The sequence below is a fragment of the Pleurodeles waltl genome, chromosome 3_1 (assembly GCF_031143425.1).
Source record: "Pleurodeles waltl isolate 20211129_DDA chromosome 3_1, aPleWal1.hap1.20221129, whole genome shotgun sequence".
Classification (NCBI taxonomy): domain Eukaryota; kingdom Metazoa; phylum Chordata; class Amphibia; order Caudata; family Salamandridae; genus Pleurodeles; species Pleurodeles waltl.
In genome coordinates this window covers 424,540,765-424,566,389 of record NC_090440.1, presented here as the reverse complement: position 1 = coordinate 424,566,389, position 25,625 = coordinate 424,540,765, and the positions used below count along the sequence as shown (strand labels likewise).

Here is a 25,625-nt window from a genome sequence, read left to right as displayed (position 1 = left end):
ACATACTATTCCCTAATGACTCTTCATAAAACCCCATTGGTTGAGACAAACAAACATACAAAGTGCCAGTGCCTGGAAGGTACTGATAGAAAAGGGAGAGCCTTGAGGATATAGTTCCTCCATTTGATTGTGCAACTGCTTTAAGTTGCTGTTCCTCAGAAGTGATAATTTTTACCAAGCATGCTATTATTTGGGGACTCTGGCCTTGCAAGCAGAACAACAAGGCTTGATGGCATGTTCTTACGCCGTTAGCATTAAACAGATTACATAGAAACTTTCTGCACTTGGAAGGCAGTCGTGTCGATTGCCAAGCCACTCGCCATTCACTGGCTTGAGTTGCTAATAACATTTAGGTTAGGGGGCTGTCGCACTTCCCCCAGGGTTACTTTGTTTATGTGCATTGGTGGAAAGCGGGAAGTGCAGAGACTGTGTCTTACACTCTGGTGTCCAAGTGAGTAGCCAGAAAATTAAAATACCCCCCACTTCGAACCAACAATCTTATAGCACCAAACAAAAAAGCGAGCCATCACGACCCTCCCCGGAAGAGCTCTGTCTCTTCCATCCAAGCATCTATCCATTCTTCTTTTTATCCTTCCATCCACCTCATATCCACAATTTCACATTTACATTCTGTCATCCATTCATCCTTTCATCTGTCATTGTCTTGCACCATTCTGTCCCTCCACCCATTCATGTCCAAACCGTCTCTCCATCTCAGACCTATTCATCAAACCTATTCATCATCCACCCTTTCACTCATCCATCTCTCCAGCCACCCTTTCACTCATTCATCCACCGTTTGTCATTCATCCATCACCCACCCTTTCATTCCATCCATCTATCCATCCACCCTTTTATTCCATCTACCCATCCTCCTTTTTACTCATCCATCCATTCACTCATCCCTGCACTTACTCATCCAGCCAGGCTTTCATTCATCCTCCATCCACCCTCCCTTTCACTAGTCCATTCTTTCACTCTTCCGTCCATTCTTTCATCTATCTAACCATTCTTCCATTTTTCATTCATCCATCCATTCTTTCATCAATCCATCCATTCTTTCGCCTACCCACCCTTTCACTCCATCCATCCTCCCTTTCACTCACCCATCCATCCATTCTCCATTTCAGTCAGCCATCCATTCTTTCATTCTCACTCACACTCTTCTATCCTCTCACTATCCATACATACACTTTCACTCAGATATTCATTCTTTTACCTATTCATCCATCCTCCTACTTATCCATCCATTATTTCACTCCTCCATCTATCACCCTTTCATCATCCCTTTCACTCATCCATCCATCTACTCGTCCATCCATCCTTTCACTCACACGTACATCAACTCTTTCACTCACACATCTATCCATCCATCCTTTCACTCATTCACCATTGTCTGCCAAATTGCAGACAGAAGAGGCCCATTAAGAACTCCACCCCACTATAGCTGCTAAAGTTTAAGGTTCACAATGCCCAGGTCCATCCTTTTACTTATCCATCCTTTCACTCATCCATCCTTTCACTCATCCATATAACTATCCTTTTATTCCATCCGTCTAAACACCCTTTCACTCCACTCATCCATCTACCCTTTCCCTCATCCATCCATTCACCCTTACTTTCATTCATCCATCCATTCACCCTTACTTTCATTCACATATCTATTCTTTCACTTATCCATCCATCCTCCCTTTCACTGATCCATCCATTCGTTCACTCACCCACCCTTACATTCATCGATGTACCCATCCACCCTTTCACTCACGCATCCACCTTTTCACTCACCCGTCCACCTTTTCACTCACCCGTCCACCTTTTCACTCACACATCCACGCTTTCACCCACACCCGTCCATCCGTTTTTTCACTCAATCAACCCTTTCATGTTATTTATGATTTTTTGTCCACCTAGTTGCATACGGAAGAAGCCCATCAAGAACTCCACCTCCGCAGTAGCTGCTAGAGCAGGTGGTTGACGGTGCCCCTGCTGGTCTCTCTTTATCAGTTGTCTCCTAGCCTGTCACGTTGTCTGTTTTCTGTAGTGGATTGAAGAAATGTATTTATTTAGTTTATGCATACTACGTGAGTAGTTGTCTGTTTTCTGTGGTGGATTGAAGAAATGTATTTATTTAGTTTATGCATACTACGTGAGTCCCCTCTGTGGAGCAGTAGCAGGTGCTTGAGGATGGCAGTGGTGTAGGCTTGTGGTCATAGGCCCTAGTGCAAGCAATGAAAGGAGGCCTCCCAGTCAGTATTAAAATACTGTTAGAAATGAGCTGTAGCACTCCCAGCACACCCGTGGACCACGGTGTCACTGCACCTGCTACACTGATGTAATTTATGGGTCTTACAAGTTCCTCATTATACTAGTCTTTCTTCTCACCTCCCTGTTTCCGCCTGCCTTCCTGTCATCTCTTTCATCCAGTTATTGCTCTCCTCTTTATCCTCTTCCTGAGTCTCGCTTTTCCCATTCCTTCTGTCTCTCACTCATCCTCGTCTCTTTCCTCTCTCATCTCCTTATTTCTGATTCATTTCCCTGCCTTCTCCCTTGCCCACTTTGCTCATCCTTGTCTCCTTTCTCTTTTTCACTCCAGCATTTCCTTCTTCACTTGATCCTTCGCTCCTCCCTGTTTTCACCCTCTTCTTTTCTTTCTTCCTTTTCCAGTCTCTTTTTTATTATTGCCTAATGTTCTACTCCATCTGCACTCCTCTCTCTGAAAAGGTAAACACAGGCAAGCCCCTGTCATGGACTGTCTAAAAAAAATCAGAACAGGTAGCATGTGTTTGCTTGTACGAAAGGACCTTTAATCTTTGAAATGTCATTCTTATCACTCAGCCTTAACAAAACATTGTCAAATGTCTTCAAGCACTCATTCACCTTGCTCATTTCAATATTCATTATTTTAATCCTATTTCCATGTGCTCTCTGCGTTTTTCCTCCACCACCAACCTTGCCTGGAAATGATCTAATTTCTTACAAGCATTGCACCTTTTGTTCACAGCTGTACAAGAGGGAAAATTACAAATATTCGTTTGTAAATCACAACGAAGCATACAAGCTGTCCTTTTTTTTTTGGTTTTAGCATTCACCACGTACACAACACTCTCATGCGTGATGCACGTCACCAGTTAAAGACCCTCATTTCCTGCTGAAGTCTGGGAGGAAACAGTGCATCTTGCTATGACTTCAGGCAATGTTGAATTCCTGCGAGTCAACAACCTCTTCTGCTTTTTCTTGGAAGAGCAATTAAAAACAAATTGTTCTCCAATGTGAAGATCCACATAATTCTCAAACTCACAGGTATAATATGCTAGAACACGCAAAGCAGCAATACGTTCTTCAACTGTCTCCTCGCTACCCTGCTTGCGCTTGCAAAAGTTACGCCTTTCAATAACACACGTGTTTCCTCTGAATACGCTCTTTCGCTTCTTCATATACATTCGTGTGGACATTTTCACCTGCAGGTGCAGGCGCTTCTGGTAAATTGTCAAGTACCTTTTGTCCAACAATGGCCAAGTCATTAAAAAGTAGAGCAGTTGTATGCTCCGGCCCATACCCTGAAGCATCAATAGCTTTCAAAAATATGCAACCATTTCCTCCATTTTACAACTGGCTTCGCCGGACTTTGTAAGAAAGGCAGAGACTGCACAGCGTTACTGTTAGATGCCGTGCTGGAGTAAGTTAATATAGAACGCAAATGAGCAATGGAAATAGTAAAAAGTAGCTTAGGTGCAGCGTCGACTTTCAAAATGAAATATGTTTACATTTGGTGTGCGAGTCACCGCAAAGAATGTTGCACAAAGTGTCACATACTTTTAAATATTTTCATATCAGGTGTGCGAATCACAGAGCAAGGGATTGCACAAACATGTAAAATACCTCCTGAGCACCTTCCGAGAAACAAAAGCACTTTGTGATTAATATCGGCCGAAATATGACAGGTTTTCCTCTTTCCAAGTAAAATGGCCACTGGTACATCAAGTATGTCCATAGGAAACAAAGTAATTCCTCTTGCATTAGGGAATTTAACGAGAGCTGCCGGTGGACGCAAGACATCACCCGGTGTCAGATCCAACACACACCACCGAAAATACCTTTCTAACCCTTACTTGTCTTTAAGTTAGCAGTCCCTCCGGAGAATTCCTCTCCTTTTTGAACGCTCGAGGCGCTGTCAAATATAAATCTTCATTTCACACCGTCTTCTTTCCATACCGTCTATCGGTTGTAAGGGAAGGTACCCCAGCACCAAACAGCTCCTCAACTTTACCCCACTCCTGATACCAAATTATGCTGTGGCAAATCATTCCACGATAGCCAGAAATAAGGAAAACTGTTGGTTTAATTCTTCTTACAATACAACACACGACAGAGGAGGCGAAATAGAGGAAGGCTCCAGTCATCTCGTCAGCTATGGCAAGCATGCTGCATGAGAATTCCAAGAACCTTGCCTACACTCTTCTGGAATACAGTGATGCATGTTATACAGTATACCATAAACATTAACATAGGTACACTATAACAGTATTACGTGTAATACAACTCTTGACACATCCTACAGTTACTGCGTCACAAACGTGACAGATATCCTATTCGCCTTATTAGAACTGGATTGTGTTCAATAGCCCTTATGATACCTCATTTTGGATATCAGTGAAGTTTCTTACAGAGTTACTATTCTGTCAAACTTTAGATCAGGCCCCGTGACACAAACACAGGTGGAGGAAAAGTTTCAGTTCAACTAAGGAAATGTGAGATCATTCAAAGAGAATAAAAAAATAGCTTGTGAGAGCTCAGACGAGGTCAGTAATACATAGTTATAACTTAGAGGAGGTAATTACTCTAGGCATTCGGGGGGGGGGGGGCATGGGTCAGTAGTCAGGACATTCACAGTGGGTAAAATTAAGCATTAGAATTCAACCAAAGAGTCCTATCTGATTGTCAAACGTTATTTGCCAGAGCTCATTGCAAGGCTTTTGTCAGCCATTCTCCTGTGTATACCTTTCCACTTCTTCCTTGCCCACTTGTTGGTGAATGGATGAGTATACATAATAGGTTAGGGCTCCTTGACCGGGGGTTAAGAGCAGCCTGCAGCACTTGTCAGGTTGGGGTGGTGCTGGGAGAGGATAGACACTGCAGAAACCCCCTTACCAGGACATCACCTCTCCCTAATTTTCATCTGCCAACTAGCTCAGTACCACAAGCATTGTCTGCTTGGGACCCCACCATGTACATCTCTTGTTTTGTGGCCATTGCATACTGTCCTGTATGTGACCTCCTGTGCTTTTCCATATCTTCCATGGACTGTCTAGCTGTGAGGCCAAGTTTAGCAGAAGGCAAAAAGCAAAGAGCAGAACAAGACTTAGGTGATGAGGGAAAAGAGGGAGATGTGGGTGGGCATATTTGTTTGAAGACTAAAGGGCCCACTGTGTTTGGCCTGCAGTGTGGGCTTCTTTTTCCACTCTTGTGATATCTCTTTGTTTCTGAATGCACCTGGTTGTGCTGCCTTTCCTGGACACGGCCTTAGAGGACTGCTGCTCTGTGTGCCTCACTTCTGCCTAGTTTCTTTTCAGTGTGGCACTGTCACCCTCTGCCATGATGGTTATACCTGCTCCAGATGTGCAGGGCAGGCCTGAGGACCACGCAGAAAGGAAGACATCCAGCCTGAGGTTATCTCTGTTGCCATCTGGTACATTGAGCCGCATTAATGAAGATGTGACCTGGGAGTCCGAGAACAGATGAGCTGTTGAACAGGCTGGTGAAGGCCAACACCACTAATTAAGCCACCTCCACACTGGCCACTCCTTCTCAGAGTGGCAAGGAATATCTTGGTGGAGCTTGGTATATTTTATGCTTTATAGTGGGCAGCAGTGGCTGTAGTTCTATTGAAGGATTCCATTCGAAGAATTCACATGGATGGTTTGAATACTCCACCAAGGGTTCCAGCACAGGAGGCTTGGATCAGAACGTGAGGAGAAGAGTAAAGTGGGTTAGGTATGAAGTGAAATGCATGTGTGACAGTAAAAGTATGTGACCTCAGTTTTGGATGAGTTCAGCATGAGGAAACAGCCAGCTATCCCGTGGTGAATGGATGCGATACCATGTGATATTTGTAACTGGAGCTAAGGTGTAAGGGTAGGAACTGAGAAGGAACATTTGGGAATTATCAGTGTGCAGTAGATAGTACAATACAAAATAACAGATGATGTTATAGATGAAAGTGGCGTTGTGAAGGAGTTACAGAGGACCCAGGTGGACAGCTGTTTGAACAGTAACTTGTAATGAAGTGGGTGGGGAGAGATTGGAACCCCAAACAATTTCAAAATACAAGCCAGAGATGCTGGAGGAAAATCAGTTAAATACTGAGCTGGTGATGTATAGCACATTCCAGGAGGTGAGTTTGTGCTGCGTGGAGGGATATTCATGTATGAGAAGGCCATTTCTGTGCAAACGAATTGAAGACGATTTAGCAACTTAGAAACACACTGGTAAAAAAACTGGAACACTGCCCTAGAGGCCTGAATGGAAGTAGATTTTTAGTAATGGCAGGACCACTGAAGATTAGAAGTTTGTAGGTTGGCTGCTTGATTTAATGGAGAGTGTTTGAGCAGCGGGCGGCACATCAGAAGTAAGGGCAAAAGGTCAGAGAGTAGAGAAGGCTTCTAGTTTACAAGGAGGAATAGTTTGAGAGAAGAGCTAGTGAAGCTGTGAGGAACGTAGCAGGATTTGTGTTGATGTTGATGTTTATAAAGCAGGCATGTTGTTGGGACGGGATTGTAATAAAATGGTAAGGCTTGAAGCCCGTCACAAGTCAGTTTCTTTAAATGCAAGGATCTTTTGGACCACCATTTGGCAGCAGCTTGTTAACATCATGGACTCTTCAGTTTGCTAATGCACAACCAGAATCATGTTTAGCAGCGACATCAGTCTGTCAGTTTTCATTTGACTCTAGAAACCCTATTCTTTAGTTGGGAGGGCTGAAATGGAGTCCAAGGCAACTAACAAGCTTCAGAGCGTTTACCTCATCAAAGATGCATTAAAGGGCCTCTGTCACTATTATGGTATTCGGTGTCAATGTCTGTTCTATTGACTTAATAGTGAATCGCTGAAAGTATCCACAGAAGAAGCCATTATTACACTAAAACTCATGAGGGTTTCAGTGAGACCTTCACTTCCACCCTGAAATAGAAATGGTACGTCAGAGCTGCATTTTAGAGACATCTGAACTGTAATGTATTTCTATTTTGAATCTGCCAGAGCAGCTCAGTGGAGTCCATGAAGTCATTGCTTAGCTCTCAAAGCCGCAATAGACCATGCAGTAGATCCCCATGGATCCTGGCAGCCATTTGGAGTTTGTATGCCATCAGAAGCTATGTAAACTCAAACATGCTCTAGTTGACTTCCAGCAATAGAATACGAGTGCCAGAGCAGATGTTCTGTAAGTGGGAGGGGTAGGGTAAGTGCTAAAAGTTACGATGCTGGTTGTTCGCTAGTGTGAAACAAAAATTGCAATGCTTGCAATTCAGTCCTTAGTGAGAAGTCTTATGTTTTCTTCTTTCATCTACAGACATTGCCGGGAGCACAAGGTACAGAGGCCCCCGAAATGGTAACTTCTCTTTCACAGTAGACGTGTATAAAATATTTAACGATGTGCTAGTGAGTTCTGAGATTATATCCAGAGTTGCATGCGTTGTTGGCTTTACCTAAAATGAACTTGTAATTTAATATGTCTGTCAATGTGTTGAGAAGTGTACGTTTTTGTTAGGGATAATGTGCTCATATTTAAAATGTATTTTATGCAACAATGTGTATTATAAATCAAACGTAACAAAATCAAAAAGTGCATTCTAAATTGTACTCTTCCTTTGTAGTACATTGCTGCTACAGAGTAGGCTTAAAAAGGCATATATAGAGAAACAAAATAAAGTGCAATGTTGAACAGTGGATCGTTTACCTGATACGGTTCTCCGTTTGCAGTCTTTATTTTAACACATTAGGCAGGATTCATTGGTCGATGCTGGCATCAAGGATGGGCCTGCAAGGGTGAGCTGGTTTCATTTATTGATTAATAGTCTAAGAGCACCATTGGAATTTTGTGAAATATATATATTTTTAATCCAGACCTAAAAGAATTATGGAATGCTCTATTTTACGTTTCTAATTATTCAGGGAAGCTAAATAACCGTTAAATGAATTCAGCACTGTGAATTAGGGGATATAGTTCATAGTTAGACCTCTTTTCTGTGGAATATGAGCTTCCAAAACCACTGCAAACCATTCATTATGATGGCTTACCCATATATCTTATATTGTATGATGTCATAAATACTGCCATCAATGATGTCATTCAACATGTCATGAGTGATGTAATATGTGAAGTCATAAGCAGTGCATGGTGGGGGCACAAGTTATAGTTAGGCCAGTAAACTGTAACTGGTGAATTTCAAAGTAACAGCGAGAAACTTAAGATCATCAGTGGAGATGTTGACGTGTTCCCAAAGTAAAGAGAGCATGCTTAGGTAGAAGTTATTTTAGTTACTTGGCACCAAAGTTGTGAAATGCTTTGCCACTGGTGTTGCCTCAGGTTCAGTCCGAGTGTGCTTTCAGGAAAAAAACTAAAACCTGGTCCTTCAGTGTGGGATATAGGGGAGTTTAATTGCTGCATTTAGGGCTGCGGATACCTGTGTGTAGTGCTGGGACCCCTCATTCGAACTACCTGTGTGTTTTAGAAAATATTATTATTATTATTTATTTTTCAAACATTGTTTTTTTAGCTCATTTTTATTTAGGTATGCTAATAAGATCTCAGCTTACATATTGTTCATAGGTGTTAATATGAACAATATGTAAGCTGAGATCTTATTAGCATACCTAAAACATCACTTTACCTTTTATTTTTTCTCAGTGAAAATAAATAGATAAATATGTGTGGTATATATGTATATTTGTAACCCCTTTACAAATACATTATGCTCAAACTTCTAAAAACAGGCTCATCTCCACATAAAACTTAGCCCTCTCGTTTCAGTCTGCATTAACATCGAAATGCTCATTTACTCTAGCGTGCTCTTTAGGAAATTCTTTAAATTCAACGGCACCTATTCTAACAAAATAGCATTCAAGAGTGTCTCGCTCACTCTTGAATACAAAATGTTAGCATTCTAGTTCTTCATTAGAAATTTGTGATGATGCTGTATTTGATTACGAATGAGTTAATTAACAAGCTGCTACTGGTGTTGGAAGTACATGTTTGAATCTGCATGTCAGAATGTTTTACTAAAGTGGACAAGGAAAAAATTTGCAAACTCATAGAAATTGTGTCCTCATTTTAGCTTTCTTGAGCATTAACAATATATACTTTTTAATTAAAATAACTCCCCATTCCTTCATTTATTTAAGCGTGCTCTGCAGCAAATGCTTTCGTTTTTACAACTCTGATTCTGTCTTAAACTCCCAAAACCAGACTCCATTTGGTGCATGCTCAGAAAGCTTGTCTGCCTTTGGTCCACATTAAGTACAACATTATCTTTCACAGAACTCATGAAAGTGTTAGTTCATCTAAATAACGATTTTCCTAACACATAAGGTGTCACAAGTCTGCCACAAGTTCCATGATATCTACATTTCAGTGTCTGACAGTGGGTATGTAAAGTAAACATGTAGTCTGAGTTGACATATTTTCAATATACTGGTTCATACCGGTTATGTCCTGGATTAACATAAAGTTCCCAATGTAGGGTAAAAGTCACTGGCCAACCCAACATAAAACTTATGAATTGATCACAGAATGGGAAAGGCTTCCACCCGGGTTATCTCCATAGGTCCTACCAGACTGCAGCAGCAACCATTCCTATGCTGAGAGCCGATACAGAAAGGAGAAGAGCTGAGTCCAGTTGATATGTTTTTTCCTTCCAATAGAACACTCTCTCCTGGCTGAAGTTTGATAATCATAACTGCTCCCATTAGAACAGGTATGCAGTGCTCTTAGTCCCAAGAAACTCTAGAGGCAAGCTAACTACTCCATGCTCTCATGGTGTAGCTCAAGGAAATAGTCTGTAAGGTGTAAGGCTGTTAGGAACTTTATAATCATGTTAGAAATGTTCATATTATGCTGATAGTAACATGAGTAGTAGGAAGGGATACCTTTAATCATCATATTAAAAGTGACAGTTATCCCGCCCCCGGAAATGACGTCATTTCCGGTGGCTGGGACTTCCGGTGTCCCTGAAAGCCCTCCCCGGAAGTGACGTGTGTGCATGGGGGTGTCAAGTGGGATGTGCCCTCATGGTGTCACGTGTTAGCCCCCCTTTTTTTTTTTTTTTTGAAATGTTGCATATAAGGAGCTGGTTAGAACCGTCTGTCAAACCGCGAACCAGGGCTGAAACAGTTTGGCAAGGTGCCATGAAGAGATACAATCCGATCGCAAGAAAAGCCGCCTCCTCAGGGGCCCTGAACACTATTGGTAGATATTACCGGACCCTAGCCCCTCTTACGATGGATGAGAATGCACAACAGGGTGTCCCTGCCCCCCAAGATACCAATGTTACCGGTTTTGAAGAGGAACTTTGCTATCGGCTTGAAAAGCTCAACCTCAAGGATGTGTCGACCCAGATATCCCCTATTAAGGGGGCCGACAGCGACAGCAATGCCTCGAAAGATGAATTAAGTGTTGCATCTAACTTCATAGACATTGAAGATGTTGAAGAATGTGTAGCACCACCGAATTCGCCCATCTATGAAGACATGGGCGTCCAGGAGGACCCCGAGTCAGAGGCCGTTATTGTACAGCCATCAGGTGTAAGCTCCGGCGATGTTTCTACCCCAATGGACCTCTGCGACTCCCAGGATTTCAGAGGAGCCTCTGAGTGTGATGCGAATATGGAGGTTGGTAATGACAGTTTTTTATTTTTTATTTTTTATGCCTGTATACTCTAATGTCATACATTTAACTAATAATGTGCCTTGTGCTTTCTGTTTGAACCCTAGAACGTAGCTGAAGAAAGAGAGCCTCTAGAAGGGTCAACTCCAAAGGTTAACGCCGTAAATTTTTACTGCTTATGCTGTTCCAGACAGTCTGGAAGTATTACAAGCCAGAACAAAGAGCCTCGTAAGAAATGTGTCTGCACCTACACTAGCCGCGATTTTGAAAAGGAAGCACCGGACGTACCCTTGGCCACCATATGGCCAGTTAAAGGTTTTGCAGCGGCCGCTGTGAACGCATGTGTTAAACGGGATTATTATGATCTTTGTTACGGGCATAAAATTAATGAGCCTCAACAGGAGGCTCATGAATGTTTATACGATGCATACACAGCAAGAATAATTCGCCACATTTGTAGTCGGATAGACCCTTACCGGGTATATAAGTTGTTAAGGGTTGTGTATGGGCTGTCTGCTGTGAAGAAAGGTGTCCACAGTGATATGATTAAGGTCTTGGCTGCGGCTGTCAATGAGATCCGATACGCTGCTGAGCCCTGCTCAAAACTCGACCGCATGCATGGGATGTGTCCCCACTTTGACATAAGTATGTTAGAACGGGTTATAGAAAGACGAATGTGTGACATTTATTATAAAAACAGAAGAATGATGTCTTTAGCCCCACGAAAGCTGTTTTAAAAAAAATAAAATAAATAAATAAATAAAATAAAATAAAAAGTAGACCATAAATGTGTTACTTAACGCTCCATACTTACTCACTTTTAGGCGGGGAATCCGGGTATCGAGATGCAAGATGTCTATGAGTTACAACCGGGCTACATCTGTATCGGGAGATTGATTTTTGTGCTGGTTAAAGAAAGAATAGCTGAAATACATCCTGTGACTCTGCGGTATCTGAACATTTCGGAACCTTCGGCCTTGTTGCAATGTAGCAGTCATGTGTGTATCGCCAAGTGGTGTATCAATAGGCGGCTAAACGCATCTGTTAAATGCCAGACCTCGGACAAAGATCACAATCGAGAGTTAAGACTTTCACCTGAGACGGGGATACACAAGGCTTTGGAGAACACGACTGAAGATTATCTCACAAATAAAGGTTCTGAATGGTCCTGGTTAGAACTGTATGAACTGTTGAATTCTGTCAGTATCCTGAGTGTTCAGAGTTATAGGCGTGGGGAGCGGGAAGTCATGTCTAGAGCTATTGAGAGTATAGCTATAAAAATATCAAAGTTTGTGGTGCTTAGGGTTTGTAAAAGGACATGCTCTGAGTAACATGCGTAGGGGTGGGGGTGTTGTACTATGTATACGATTGTAAAAAGACCACAGCGGTCCAGCGTTATGACATCTATAAGCTATGTAGCACAAAATGTCAAATACACGTTGGTTGTGTAGCCCAGCCGCACTTTTATGTTTTTCATGTTTAATAAAATGACCTTACACAAAACAGGCGTCTTTCATTTCGTGGTGTTGGTGGGAGACAACATGACGGATGCGGATTTAAGGAAGCTTTATTACGATAAACATGGGGTTGGAAGTTTCGGAGGCTCCGAAGCTCTATTTAGAAGGGCTCGAGCTGAAAATGAATCTGTAAAACGTGCCAGTGTGAAGACTTAGTTAGCGGGGGAAGAGGCTTATTCGCTGCACAAACCTGCCAGGAGACGCTTTAAGAGGAGGGCCACCGTTGTTAACGCACAGCTCGATTATCAGTGGCAGGCCGACATAATCAGTCTTCAAGATCTAGCAAAACATAACGATGGCGCCATGTATATATTAACCGTCATAGATGTCTTGTCTGTCCAAGTACGCCTATGCAGAGGCATTAAACGATAAAAGTGGTACCAGCGTTACATCTGCTTTTAAAGACATCTTCGCTAGCGGGCGTGTGCCCCAGAAACTACAAACAGACGCAGGAAAGGAATTTTTAAACAAACATTTCCAAAAATTATTAGACCAGCACGCTGTTCAACATTTTGTAACACACACAGAGGTAAAGGCTGCTGTTGTAGATCGTTTTAACCGTACTTTAAAGTCGAAGATGTGGCGATATTTCACCGCCAACAACACCTACAGATACGTGGATGTTCTAAAGGCTTTTATAGATGTTATAACGCCACCTACCACAGGACAATCAAAATGGCCCCTGTTAAGGTAACAAGGGATAATTCGTTAACGGTGTGGAGAACGGTGTACGGTGGGCGTCTCACGCCGAAGGTCAAGAAACCGAATTTAAAAGAAGGGGATCATGTCAGGGTTTCAAAGTTGAAGGGGGTCTTCACCAAAGGCTACCAGCAAACATTCAGCGATGAGATATTCATAGTGGAAAGTGTGCAGCTTAAAGAAGGGATATATATATTTACAGGTTAAAAGACTACGCTGGGGAAGAGGTATCGGGTGTCTTTTACACCGAAGAGTTGCAAAAGGTGCCCTACGATCCAAACAGGGTGTACAGGGTTGAAAAGGTTCTGAAAAGGAAAGGGATTGGTGCCCGGAGACAGGCGTTGGTCAAATGGCGTGGGTGGCCCGAGATATTTAACAGTTGGGTCCTGGCCAGCTCGTTGCACGGTGTGTGAGGTCAAGCTGTAAGCGCCATGATGGAGAACTCCCCTTTTTATATCACGCTGCCATCCAATGCTTCGAAGGACATGTTCCCAGACAATCAGATCTCGAGTTATACGGTGAAACTTGCAAAACCAGTGGATTTGAAAGGCCCGTGGGAGGTGGCACTAACGGAAATACAGTACCCTAGAACTTGGAATACCTTTACAAAGGCCGATGTTAAATTTCATATAAAGCGCCCTCAGGATACCCTGACCTATCACCTGTCTTTCCCACACGGCTATTACCCCACCGTAGCGACGGTAGTCGAGGCCATCAACAAATCTATAGGCACCATCGAGACGTATGCGAATATATATCTGGTATTGGATTACGTTAGAAGAAAAGTGTTTCTTAAAGCCCCAGAGCTCAGTACTGTGTTTAAATGTAGTGGTAAATTACAACGGGTTTTAGGGACTGTACAACATCAGCAAAGGCAGGTGGATCCAGACCCTACATGTCCCGATATTAATGGAGGATTTTATACACTCTACGTTTATAGCGATATTGTAGAGCCGCAGAGGGTCGGGGACAGTTATTCACCATTGTTGAGGTGGGTCCCTGTGCAGGGCGAAAATAACACGATGGTTAATATACAACATCACAAACTCGACTATGTTGCAATTTCTAAAAACCATTTTGACACTATAACCATCATGGTGTACAACGATCAGTCGGAGCCGGTTGCCTTTAAATACGGGAAAGTTATTGTCAAGCTTCATTTATGGCCACGGCGCGAAGGTGACTATTAGACAGCTGCAATGGTCATCATGAAAACCTACGGGGATCCCTCTATGTACAGGGACTATTATAGAGTTCAGACGGGGTATGGAGGCCCCCAGCCCTACTTTCAAGGGGCTCCGGTTATGTATGGGGCGGGATTGGGTGGTTTCTTCCGGAGCATGTTTAGGAGAGCCATGCCCTTTTTGAGAAGAGGGTTCGAAATGGCAAAACCTCATGTTAAAGCGGCTGCTACAAACATCGCCCAGGATGTCGTGGGTAGTGTAACGTCTGCGGTAGCCGAACGCATGAATAGACAGCCACAAGAAGGAGCGGGGTTGCTGTATAAAGCGCATGGTGGTGTTAAAAGGAAGCGCAGGGCTTCGAGGCGTAGGGGTCCACCAAGGCCCTATAAGAAGCGCCGGACTACTTCAAAAGGCCCTCACAAAAGAAGAGCCGTATGACGGAAGAGATCGACCAGGAAGAAGAGAACTCGTTCTAGTGCGAATATTTTTTAAAACATCGATCATGGCCTTCGTACACTGTGCATCGGGTGAATGCGCCAAATCTGAGTTAGATCTGTTTTCTCTCAAACCCACACAGACTAGCATTGAAAACTGTTTTTTCATGGAAGTATCGCCGATGGCCGCTCTGACACCCCTTGCACCGATATAGTTTTATGTGTCGGGGTCCACGGATATGTACCTTGATCTCAACAACACTCTCCTGCACCTCGTCTGTAAAATAACCAAAGCGAACGGTGACAACATCGAGGATGATGCTAGAGTGGCCCGATAGCCTACCCCATCGCAACAATGTTTAATCAAGTGGACATTAACCTAGGCGATCGCCTTGTCACACAGAGTAATAACATGTATGCCTACAGGGCCTACATAGAGAGTATTCTAAATTATAGTCGCGATGCGCTGGACACACATCTTTCAGCAGGGCTCTTCTACCGAGATACCGAAGCGCATTTGGAGAACACGGCTTTGGACGGGGACAATGAGGGATTTAAAAAAAGAGCCCGCTTCGTCGCCGGCAGTAGGCATTTTGACCTCCTAGGGCACATACATTCAGACCTTTTCTTCCAAGACAAACTGTTAGTCAACGGTATCGATCTTAAGATCAAACTCAATCGTAACAAAGACGCTTTCTGTCTCATCAGCGGTGATGCAGAGCAGTATAAATTGGTTATATTGTCAGCGAGCCTGTTTGTAAAGAGAGTGAAAGTGTCCCCAAGTGTCAGACTGGCCCATGCTGAAGCTTTACAATTATCGAACGCCAAGTATGCCATTGAAAGAGTTGCTCTGAAGATATTCAGCATCCCCGCCGGAACCCGATTAACGCAGCAGCAGAATCTATTTCTGGGGCAATTACCGAAACTCATCATCATAGGGTTTGTGGACAATACCGCTTTTAGTGGCGTCTACAACTCAAACCCTTTCAACTTCAAACACTATGATATCAACTATGCTGCTCTGGTTCACGAGGGCGCAGTGATCCCCGCAAAACCTTTCACGCTGAATTTTGGAACATCAAATTTTGTCCGGGAATATCTAGGACTAGTCTCGAAAACGGGGAAACAGCTGAGGGACTCTGGAGTAGTTGTTTCAAGAGAAGGGTATGCTGCCGGCTACACTCTGTTTGCGTTCGACCTGACGCCTGACATGGAAGACGGCGACCATTACAACCTGATCAAAAACGGAAATCTAAAAGCGGAAATACGTTTTACACAGGCGCTGGCTGCCAATGTGAACATGGTTGTGTTCTCGGTATTCGACAGCGTTATCCAGGTCAACCACGCCCGTCAGCTTATGTTTGACTACCATTGAAAGAGTGTAAAATACAAAAATAACAATTTTAATTTTTAAAAAAATATATAAAATGGACACTACGGAGATACGGGACTTCTTAAGTAGACATAAACATGCTAAGAAATACTTTCTAGGGGTATACCCTAGCGATGGACTACCTGAAAAGATAGGTCCAGAAAGGCCCCGCACCCTCGTCTTTAACACCGATCCCCATTACCGGGGTGGTGCACATTGGGCGGCTCTGTTTCTGGATGTGGACAAGGTTATAGTGTTTGATAGTTTAGCCGAATTCCCTGAGCATAGTATTTATACAAAGCCGATATTCAAATATGTAAAAAAAGCATCACCCACTGTTGTGTATAATAAACTTCGGGTACAGGATCCTATGGCCATCACATGTGGGGAACATTGTATATACTTTATTAGTAAAATGTCGGAAGGTATAACGTTTAGAAATTTTTTAAATCTGTACTCAGACGATCTAGTAAACAACGATGATGTTGTTATGAAATATGTGAATGAAAACTCCAGGACAATGTCGCACGTTGTTAAAGCAGAATATGGTCTTTGTCAAAAGTGTAAGGTACTGTAAAGCTGTTATTTGTACTTATGTGTGCCTAAAATAAAAAACATCTTAAACATGCTTTCATCCTTGGCATTTTTTTTTTTAAGTCACACTGCGCACATTTTCAAAGCATTTATAAACAAAAAGATGGCAGACTACTGATGAAAATTTAAAAGTGTTTATTACAAGTATGTTTCAACACTAACATTTACAAGGTTAAACATATAAAATGAAGCACAATTTTTCGAACCATAAAAACTTTTAACAAAAACTGTACAAGTGTGCAAAATTAGAGCGGTAGCCAGGTGTTCATTTTGAATAGTCTCTTTTTAGGCTCCATAGGAAGAGCAGCACTGTTCCGAACGGGTGTTAGTTGTGGAAAGAAAGGTGATGTCGATATAGCGGGGCTCCTTGTAAAAGCAGCTGGGGCCGGATCTTTTAATCTTTCAAGCTTACGGCGATTCTCTGCATTACCGATAATCGTGGAGGGAATGTTGAGTTCCGCAGCTGCACTTAGGAACTGCTCCCAGCCTCTAGGAGCGTCTTGTGTCGATAGGGTTTTACCATGTGTGAGACCCCGGACCAGATCATACATATGGGAACCAGCAACCGGCTGCCCTTTGTAAACGAATTCGCCCCGGTCGTTCCAGGTTGTCAGATCTTTAGTAGTAGTCATTTTACTGAGCAACATTTGAGCAGCCCCTCTATATTTCTGACTGATATTTTTTAAAAGGTCTAAGACAAAGGCATCTGTTGTGGTTGTGGGGCCTATGTCTTGAGACGCCGTAGAGGGGCCTGGCTGCTGTTCAGCATCTGGGGTATACAGCGTCAGTTTGTTTTTTTCAGAGGTTAGCTGCTTGTAGTATTGTAGAAAGTTTTGAAGGGCTCCTGAGTAAAGCCCTGCTTTGTCGTGGGGTTTTAAATCAGTTCGGTTCAAAATGGCTTTGATTTCAGCATCGAGACGCTGCGTTTCGTTTTTGCGTATGTCCCAGACATCCGTGTTACAAGGGCCAAGATGTTCCAGCTGTTGCCGTGGTACGAGGTACATTTTGTGGGCGTGCTCTATCAGGACCTCGACAGTAACCCTGTGATTAGGGGTATAGCTATACCTAACAGCGACCCTATAAAGCCTCCTGACTGTTTGAACAGTTTTCTTTTGGAAAGGAGCGATGCCCTCTTATTGCTGAGCTTCTTAATAATGTGGCGCTTCTTCTTCAGAACGCGGAACTGGCTCATTGATATCGGGACATTACCTTTTAGGGTGTTTAGGGCTATTTCTGAAATGGCGGCCACTAGGTCGTCCGAGGCAGCGCAAAGGATTGCTTTTCTTTTAGAGGGGCTGGCTGTGATCAACATTTTTAGAAGGCGTAAATTACGCTGCAACCTCGCAGACATTGTGGGGTCCTTATATTACAAGGTTTAGAGTGTAAATGTTATAAACATCTTTTTACTTGTTCTTTTTATAGGTTTTGGGCATTGTTTTAGGCGTGTAGGCGACTGGGAAGTCAGGTGGTAGTATGCCGGCTCGTAGTCTGTAGTCTTCAAGAGTGTTGGGTTTCAAATCCACCAGTAAGTAACCATGGTGTTTTGCTGTAGCATCGTTAAAGGCCTCCATGAAAAACGGGGTGTTTCCGGGGTACATTTGTTTAGCTATAATTGAGATCTGAAGTTTGTCTCTGGGGTTTTTAAATAAGACCAGGTATGAGGCGTTGAGAGTTATGGATCGGCTGCTCTTGCCCTTGTAAAACAGGTTCTGCACTATATAGCATATGCTCAGATTACGGTGGTGTGAATATTGCGTAAAAGCCCGCTCAATCTCGGGGTGGTCCCCGCCTTCACGCATGAGGTCATCCACCACGACCATGTTTACAAGTTGTTTTGGTAGCAAATCATCGTCGTTGAGATTATCAGGGATACCCTCTATAAACCGAATGTGGGGGAACTTTAGGGTGAGCTCCGTGTAAAGATCCTGCCAGCTTGAATAAAGCCACACAATGTTGTTTGGGGTCTGAGATAAAACACCGGGAGCATTTTCTAGCAGTTTCTTTATAAAAAAACTTTTACCGCTATTGGAGGGACCTGCTAAAACGCAGGAGAATGGGTGCTGTAGTCTAGTGTCCATGTCTGGGTGGAGTTCGAGCCTCTAATGTCTTTTAGTAACCGTAAGGCAGTGTTTTGTAGTCCGATGTGAGGACCCGTTTGTCAAACACTACTCTTAAGGTTTTATACATAGGTTGGGTTGTAATTTCCCATTTTTTCTTGGACCTGACAATGCTCGGGTGGTTTACAACAATGGCTTTGCTATTTTTGTGATCGCTCGAGGCGGAGTATTCGTGCACCAGGCCCTTCAGACTGTCAAAGTTTATTTTAATCGTATTGTTGACGTTTAAAGTGATACCTTTGACTTTCATGCAAACCTTGTTGTTTGAGGTCTTATAACTGTACGTCTTAGGGCCTGAGGAGGTAAATTCCTGTATATACTCCCCCTTTTCGAGCTCGCTGGTCAAATCCCCTAGATAATCACCCAGCGGAGGATCTTCATCACCCTCTTTACTCACAAAGATAACCGAGTCAGTGTCATGGTACAAACACCGTTCCTGAAGCTTGTCCAGCAACCTGTAAAGCTCTAGCCTGGCGTGAGCGGTTGTGAAGCAGGCTATAAAGATGTTTATATTGTTACACGTTGTGGGGTACTCTTTGGCGTATTTCCAGCATAGAACGGCCGTCTCGTCGTCAATAAATTCACAACTGGATATGTCATAAACCGGTGTGAATATGTACTTAAAAAGCTCATCTGGATCTGTGACGATGGATGTGTTTGACAAATTGGTACGTTGTGCAAACTTTCCCCACAAGGAATTGAGACAGAGCTTAGCTAGCTGACGGCGGGCGGGGTTAACCTTAATGAACGCAGGTCTCAGTTTAATACCCTCGCGAGCTTTGTAATCAGCGATATACTTTTTCTTTGAGGGCTCATCGACACACCATTCTGGATACCCCGAGGCCTCCTGCTTGTCTCTGAGAAACAAGTTGATGTACTCAGAAAAGAGCTGGGTTGTTGTGTTTGGAAAGTGCCAGACTTCCAGGATTTTACCTAGGCGATACCCTTTCTCTAGAGCCGTCTGCACCTCGATGGTACACCATGTCCCTTCCAGCACCCTCTGCTCATCACTATGCAGACATTCGCTAAGCTGTTTACTTTCAGCGCAGGTACGGCATAGGGGGAACATTAGCTTACCCTCGACTCTATAAGGGAGCACCAGAAAGTAAAGTTTCCGCGGTGGGTGAATCTGACACTTAATGATTCCAAAGTACTCTTTGAGAGGTTTAAAGTTCTGGTATATGATTGTAGGATGACCCATAGGGTACAACTTCACCTTGTTCACAAACGGATACAGACTTGTGAAGTCGTAGTAATGTATTTTCTCACCAGGGCCAGCTACACGGTACAATTGAATGGCGTTTGTACGACCACCGAATAAGGCGTCACGGGGTTCCAGCGGTGAAGGTAACTGCTGGCTCTTAATAAAAGTGCTCAGTTCACCATCTTTCGATAGCTCAGTTACCCAATCATGTTCCCATAGAGTTCTCAAAACAAACCCACAACTCTCAATATACTGCGCCTTCGCCATAGTCCTGCGGTGCAGATGTTCAAACGTGGTTCCCTGCAGTCTATTAAACTCATGGGGCTTGTAACACTGAGGGCAGCCATGGTAAAAACACCAGTTGAACTCAAAGGCCGTTGGTACACCGTTAATTAATGCATACCCGTCTAGATAGTAGCGACCCAGCCGGTATTCGCCGCCCTGCAGAGCGTGCTGAATGAAGATGCTCTCACTCGCAGAGACGTACATGAGCCACTGAATAGAGGGGGTGGAGTAACGTTTCTGCTTGCCGTTATAGAGGTCAGGTGGTACTAAGGCGATAGTTCCAGGCAATAAAAACATGTGTTTATAAATAGACATGCACATTGAAGCCAGAGTAATGTTTTGAAATGGGTCCAGGTATACAGTTATTTTTTCTTGACTCTTGAGTGATTCGGTTTCAACAAACAGGACCCGCTTTGTCATCGCCACCACAATATCTCTGAAAAGGTTGCATGCTTTTCGCAATATCATAACATCCGCCTGACAGTATGCTTTCAATTCAGTTTGAAAATGAAACCATTTTTCACGGTTTTCATCGTACCACTGTAGAAAACTCTCTTTTTCAGAGGGCATCATGTACTCGCAACCATAACTGTCGGGCGGAGGCATAGGGCCGCTGTAATTCTGATTAGCCCAGGTGTTAAAAAAGTGAGGGAAATAACCTTTACAGCCTTCAAACCCAAAGGCTTTTGGCAGTTTGCTCAACTTCATGGGCAGAAAATTCAAGGTGTCTATGAACCTAATGTCAAAAGGTACAACCTTAAGCAGCATTAGTTTGGAACCTTGGGTTATGAGACTAATGGGCAGCTTTTCATGTATCAGGTCACGGATAATGAAGAATGAGTCATATGCTTTGGAGTTGTGAGCCAGAAATGTATAATCCTGGTATCGAGGTTGCATGAACGTGATGAGGAAATCATTCACACATGACCGTCCTTCAAACTCCCAGCTCTCATCACCTGTTAGATGGTGGGCGTAAATATAGTTTGGCTGGTGCACACCCGTCTCTTGCGTACACTCTATATCAAATACGATATAGTCTTCTGTTTTTTTCTGGTAGTGACTTCTGAGCATGTAACACTCATGTGTTGTTCCGGCTATAAAAGCAGCGGTACACCTAGGGCATTCCATGCCTTTACATTTGTGGTCGACAGGTTTATAGCTACCGCATGCCCCACAGTCGGCTTTAAGAACACATTGGGCTAGGCCGATGTGCGTGATTAAGCAGTCTTGCGACCGACAAAACAGCTTACACTTTGTGCAGTTCACTTTCTGAGCATTGTCATTGACACAACCGTCCCTCTGACACATTTTACAGTGAAATTCACACTGGTGTTTGGTCCGATTGTTGTATATATGATCGCAATGCTCGCACACATACTTGGCCCCTAGAAAACCCTTCAGGTTCAAGACACCGTAAAAGTGGTTTTCATGATGCAACACATACACGGTCTTGTTTTTCACACTTTCATTGGTAGTGAAGTACTTCCAAGAACCGGCATGGTATAGAACTTTAACCGTCACGGCAAAGTGGTTCTCAAAAAGGCCCAGATCCCCAAAACCGACCATTTTGTCAGTCGGTATCTGAAGTGCCTCATGTGCCGCTGCAGCCATCGACATAATGACGGCGTCTGGGGTAGAGCGGTCCATCAATAAGCCCGCAATGCTTGCGGGCAGACACATGTTGGTAGCTCCGGTATTAAAATCGAGCAACCACCGAGATTTCTTGCCAATGATTTTACTGTACATAACGCTCTTTAAGGCTCTGGAAGCACCACCCTCGCGACCCCTAACAACGAGGGCGATGATTCTAAAGGACCCGTACGCCAATAATTCAGCCTTGCTCTGTAAAAGTTTAGATAGGTTTTCTAAAAACGTTACAGCGTCAAACACATCCCGAGATGACCGTCTGGTGAACAGGGGACTATTGAGACCCTGTCCCTGAAAACGCATCTGAAAGAAATCATTAGGACCCACATCGTGTAACAATCGTTCGATTAGCGCTTGCACAGCCTGATGTATAGCTATAATGCCATGATCTGAGGAGTGTAGGCGATCTAGGTTAACAAACCTAAACTCCTCATAGTGCTCTGTAGCGTTAAACTGCTCTACAACTCGACTATACCGTCTCACACTTTCCATAAATACTGGTTCTGAAGCCTCAGTTTGAGAATTACTCGTTGTTGGAGAGCTCACAGGGGTATGGTTAGATGTAGATGTGTTTTTAGACCTTCTGGTAACGCAGAGTCGGGCTTTCTTTAACTTTTTTATTACAACCTTGCGTTTTCTAGAGCTACCAAGCCACTTTGGCTTCTTATGGGCCCATCTGGTTTTTGGTAACTGTCCCCCGCCGATCTGAACAATATTTGTGTTGTTTACAAATGGTGACACTGACCCTACACCTACTTCGGATGGGGCTCCTTCAGACTGCTTAAGGCTGAGACGGCTCTGACCGTCACCCCCAGAGGGTCTGTAAAGACCATCAGCACCTCCTAACTCTTATTTTGAGGTCCTATGGGTGTTGGTTTTGGGGGTTGACATGACCTCTGACTATTGAGCACTCGTAAAACTCTTAGAGCTCTACTAAGCAGGTGCTGTGGCTTCTTTTCATATTTAGACCTACGGCCCATTGTACTGGTAAATGTAGCTCTAACATTCCCTGTGTATGTACGCGCGCCTAGTCATGATGGTATGTTACCCATGGCTATAACTGTTGAAGCGAAAGTTTGGGCCATTGTGTTTCTACACCGAGCCATCAGCAGTTTTAAAGCCTTTATGCTAGCTCTGGATGCCCCGATATTACCGTCGTTCTTACACAGTTTTAAAGTTTTTAGACGGAGCTGGTATTTTAATTGTCTGAACGACTGGTGGATTTCTTTAATGTAGCTGTCTAGAACTTTAGTACGGTTTGAAAGGTTGGTTTCAAGGCCCGTACTTATGACATTAGAGGTATGATTGCCAACTCCCTGAGCCACCCCGGTTATAGGACAAGGACTGGCCTTATCACCACCACTCACTGTTGATGGACCAGAGCGGGACGTAAAAACAGGGTTCCAGTGTGAACACCCAGGAGTTTGAGAGTCCTGATCATCGCTCGAGGATGTTCCAAAACTCTGATTTTGCGTTCCGCTACACCCTATACTGCTGTCGGGGTATATTGATGAGGATGGTGAAGACCACTGCGCACGGGCACTTGGCGAAGGACTGGTGGGGTCGTATGCCCCCGGGGGTGTATCGGGGGACATCAGACATGGGGAGGTTAAATGTTTATCGCAATAACGGATGGCCGCTGATGTAGAGGCAGTGTTGTGGCTGGGTGCTACTGATTGAGACCCTACTGATTGTAACCCTGAGGGGATCATCTTAGAAGTATCACATGGGGATGCCGGGGCTTCAGAACTTTGGGTAGTACCAGCTAGAGCCTTAAGAAGTTCTATACAGTGGGAGTAGGGATCCTCTGCAGGGTGATCATTTTCCAAGGAGGGGTCATATAACACAGAGGGGATAGTTGTACACCCTGTAGGGGTTAGGGTGTGGCCAGACACCCCTGTATTAGAACTCTGGGCCCTAGGGGGAACCGGTTGTACCTTAACAACATTTTTAAAAGACAGGTCTAAAGGTCCAGATTGCAGCTCAGGGGTCTGGAACTTCTTCCTACGACTCTTTAAGGACAACCGATTTATTTTAGGACTGCTGCACTGTTTTGGGGACCCTCCAGAGACCTCACACGGTACAAACAGTTGGGCGTTTGGTGTTGTACGATCGATAATGTCCGTTTGTCCATGCCCCATCCCCGGGATAGTTGTTGCAGAAGTGTTCGCTGTACTAGGCATTCCCTTTATGACGGTTGGTGTGGTGCCGTTAAGAGTTGTACCTGGACCATGATCGGTGGCTGTAGAGAGGTTGCAGGGTGGGTCTTGATGTTCGGGTTGGTTCACGTGTACCGATGACGCGGTGGGGTTTTGAGCAGTCCCAATGCAGACCTTTAAAGACGACATTCGCTGCTTAGGCTGAGGGCCGGCGTCTCCGGAGCTCTGGGGTGATGATTCTAGGATGTAAAGATAGCAAAATACATATTAGGGTTAGTTATAGCTGCTATACCGGTGGGTGTGAAAAACGTTTAGACACACTAAGGACAGTATACATCAGACTCTACATTTTCTAAAAATCACCTTTGGTTTTTCGGCTTGAGGGGCCCTTCTTAATGGGCGGGCCGCCCTTAGAACCAGGGGACTTCCTTTTGCGGGGCTGGCTTTTAAGCTTTGCATCCAAATTCCGGATCGCTTCATCCATAGGGACCCCTCAGGATAAAAAACATAAAAAATAATGTTACACATACAAGATAATACATAGACTATACGAACTCACTAAGATGACCAGATATAGGTCTGATTGTAGGGCTTGTTAGGTTTTCAGAGGGGGTTACAAAAAGAACCCTAATATTTACCTGCAGAAACGTTATCCTGTGACAAGGTGTTTGACCCATCTTGAACATGAAGGATTTGTTGGAGAGAGGCAAGCGCACACCTGAGTTCGGCATCATAACCTATGCAAACACATGGGTTCCCATTAGCAGTAAAATAAAAATAACATTCCTGACAACGTCGTTCAGAACGACGTAGGGCCTGTAACTCACCTTGCTGCACGGTCTCCATTTCCACATGAGGTTCCCCAGACTCTTGACAGTCCTGTGTACAAGAGAGACAGATTTACCTTTAAGCACCCCACAATTCATCTTCTAGGGCAGAACCCTTCATAAAAGCACACCGAGTGTTGAATTTTTTTTATTTTTTAAATTTGAGAAACAAAACAAAAAAAAAAATAATAATAATAAATAAATTTTTAAAAAATTATATATATCCATATATATATATCAAGATTCAAATTGTTGAATCCCTATGTTCTGTAAGTATAAATACATATTGACAACTGTAAAACTTTTCTCAAAAACTATACACGGTTTAATAAACAAATTCCACATGGTGGCGCTCTTGCATAATACGAGCTCTAAGATTGTCTCTATAAGACATAGCCAGGAAACAGGATCCTAGGAGCCATGCCTGGTTTTCACCTTAGCTGAACAAGGCTGTGAACCATGTGTGGGGGCGGAGCTCAGTCTAAACACCATGCTGAGCCAATTCCAACACCACACAGTCTTTGTTTAAAAAAAAAAAGAAAATGGCCGGATGTGGATGCAACATGTGTGAGGTCCTGGGTTTTTCAGGGCAACAAAATCAGATCCAATGCCATCCTGAACTACGGTGAGTGGTGTGGGGTACTTGAGGGGTCTGAGGCTCCCTACCAGGGATAGTTATTTTTTAATCATTATTATTTTTTATTTATTTC

At 43.6% G+C, this 25,625-nt stretch overlaps 1 protein-coding gene across 4 annotated transcripts in view; it reads left to right on the top strand.

Annotated features, from left to right (window-relative positions):
* WDR93 (WD repeat domain 93) overlaps nucleotides 1–25,625 on the top strand; it is a 360,263-nt gene that overhangs the window by 103,890 nt on the left and 230,748 nt on the right. For all 4 annotated transcript variants that reach the window (XM_069222687.1, XM_069222684.1, XM_069222685.1 and 1 more), the window contains exon 7: nucleotides 7,565–7,603. In XM_069222687.1, the coding sequence (XP_069078788.1) occupies nucleotides 7,565–7,603 (39 nt within the window). The remainder of the gene's footprint in view (nucleotides 1–7,564; nucleotides 7,604–25,625) is intronic.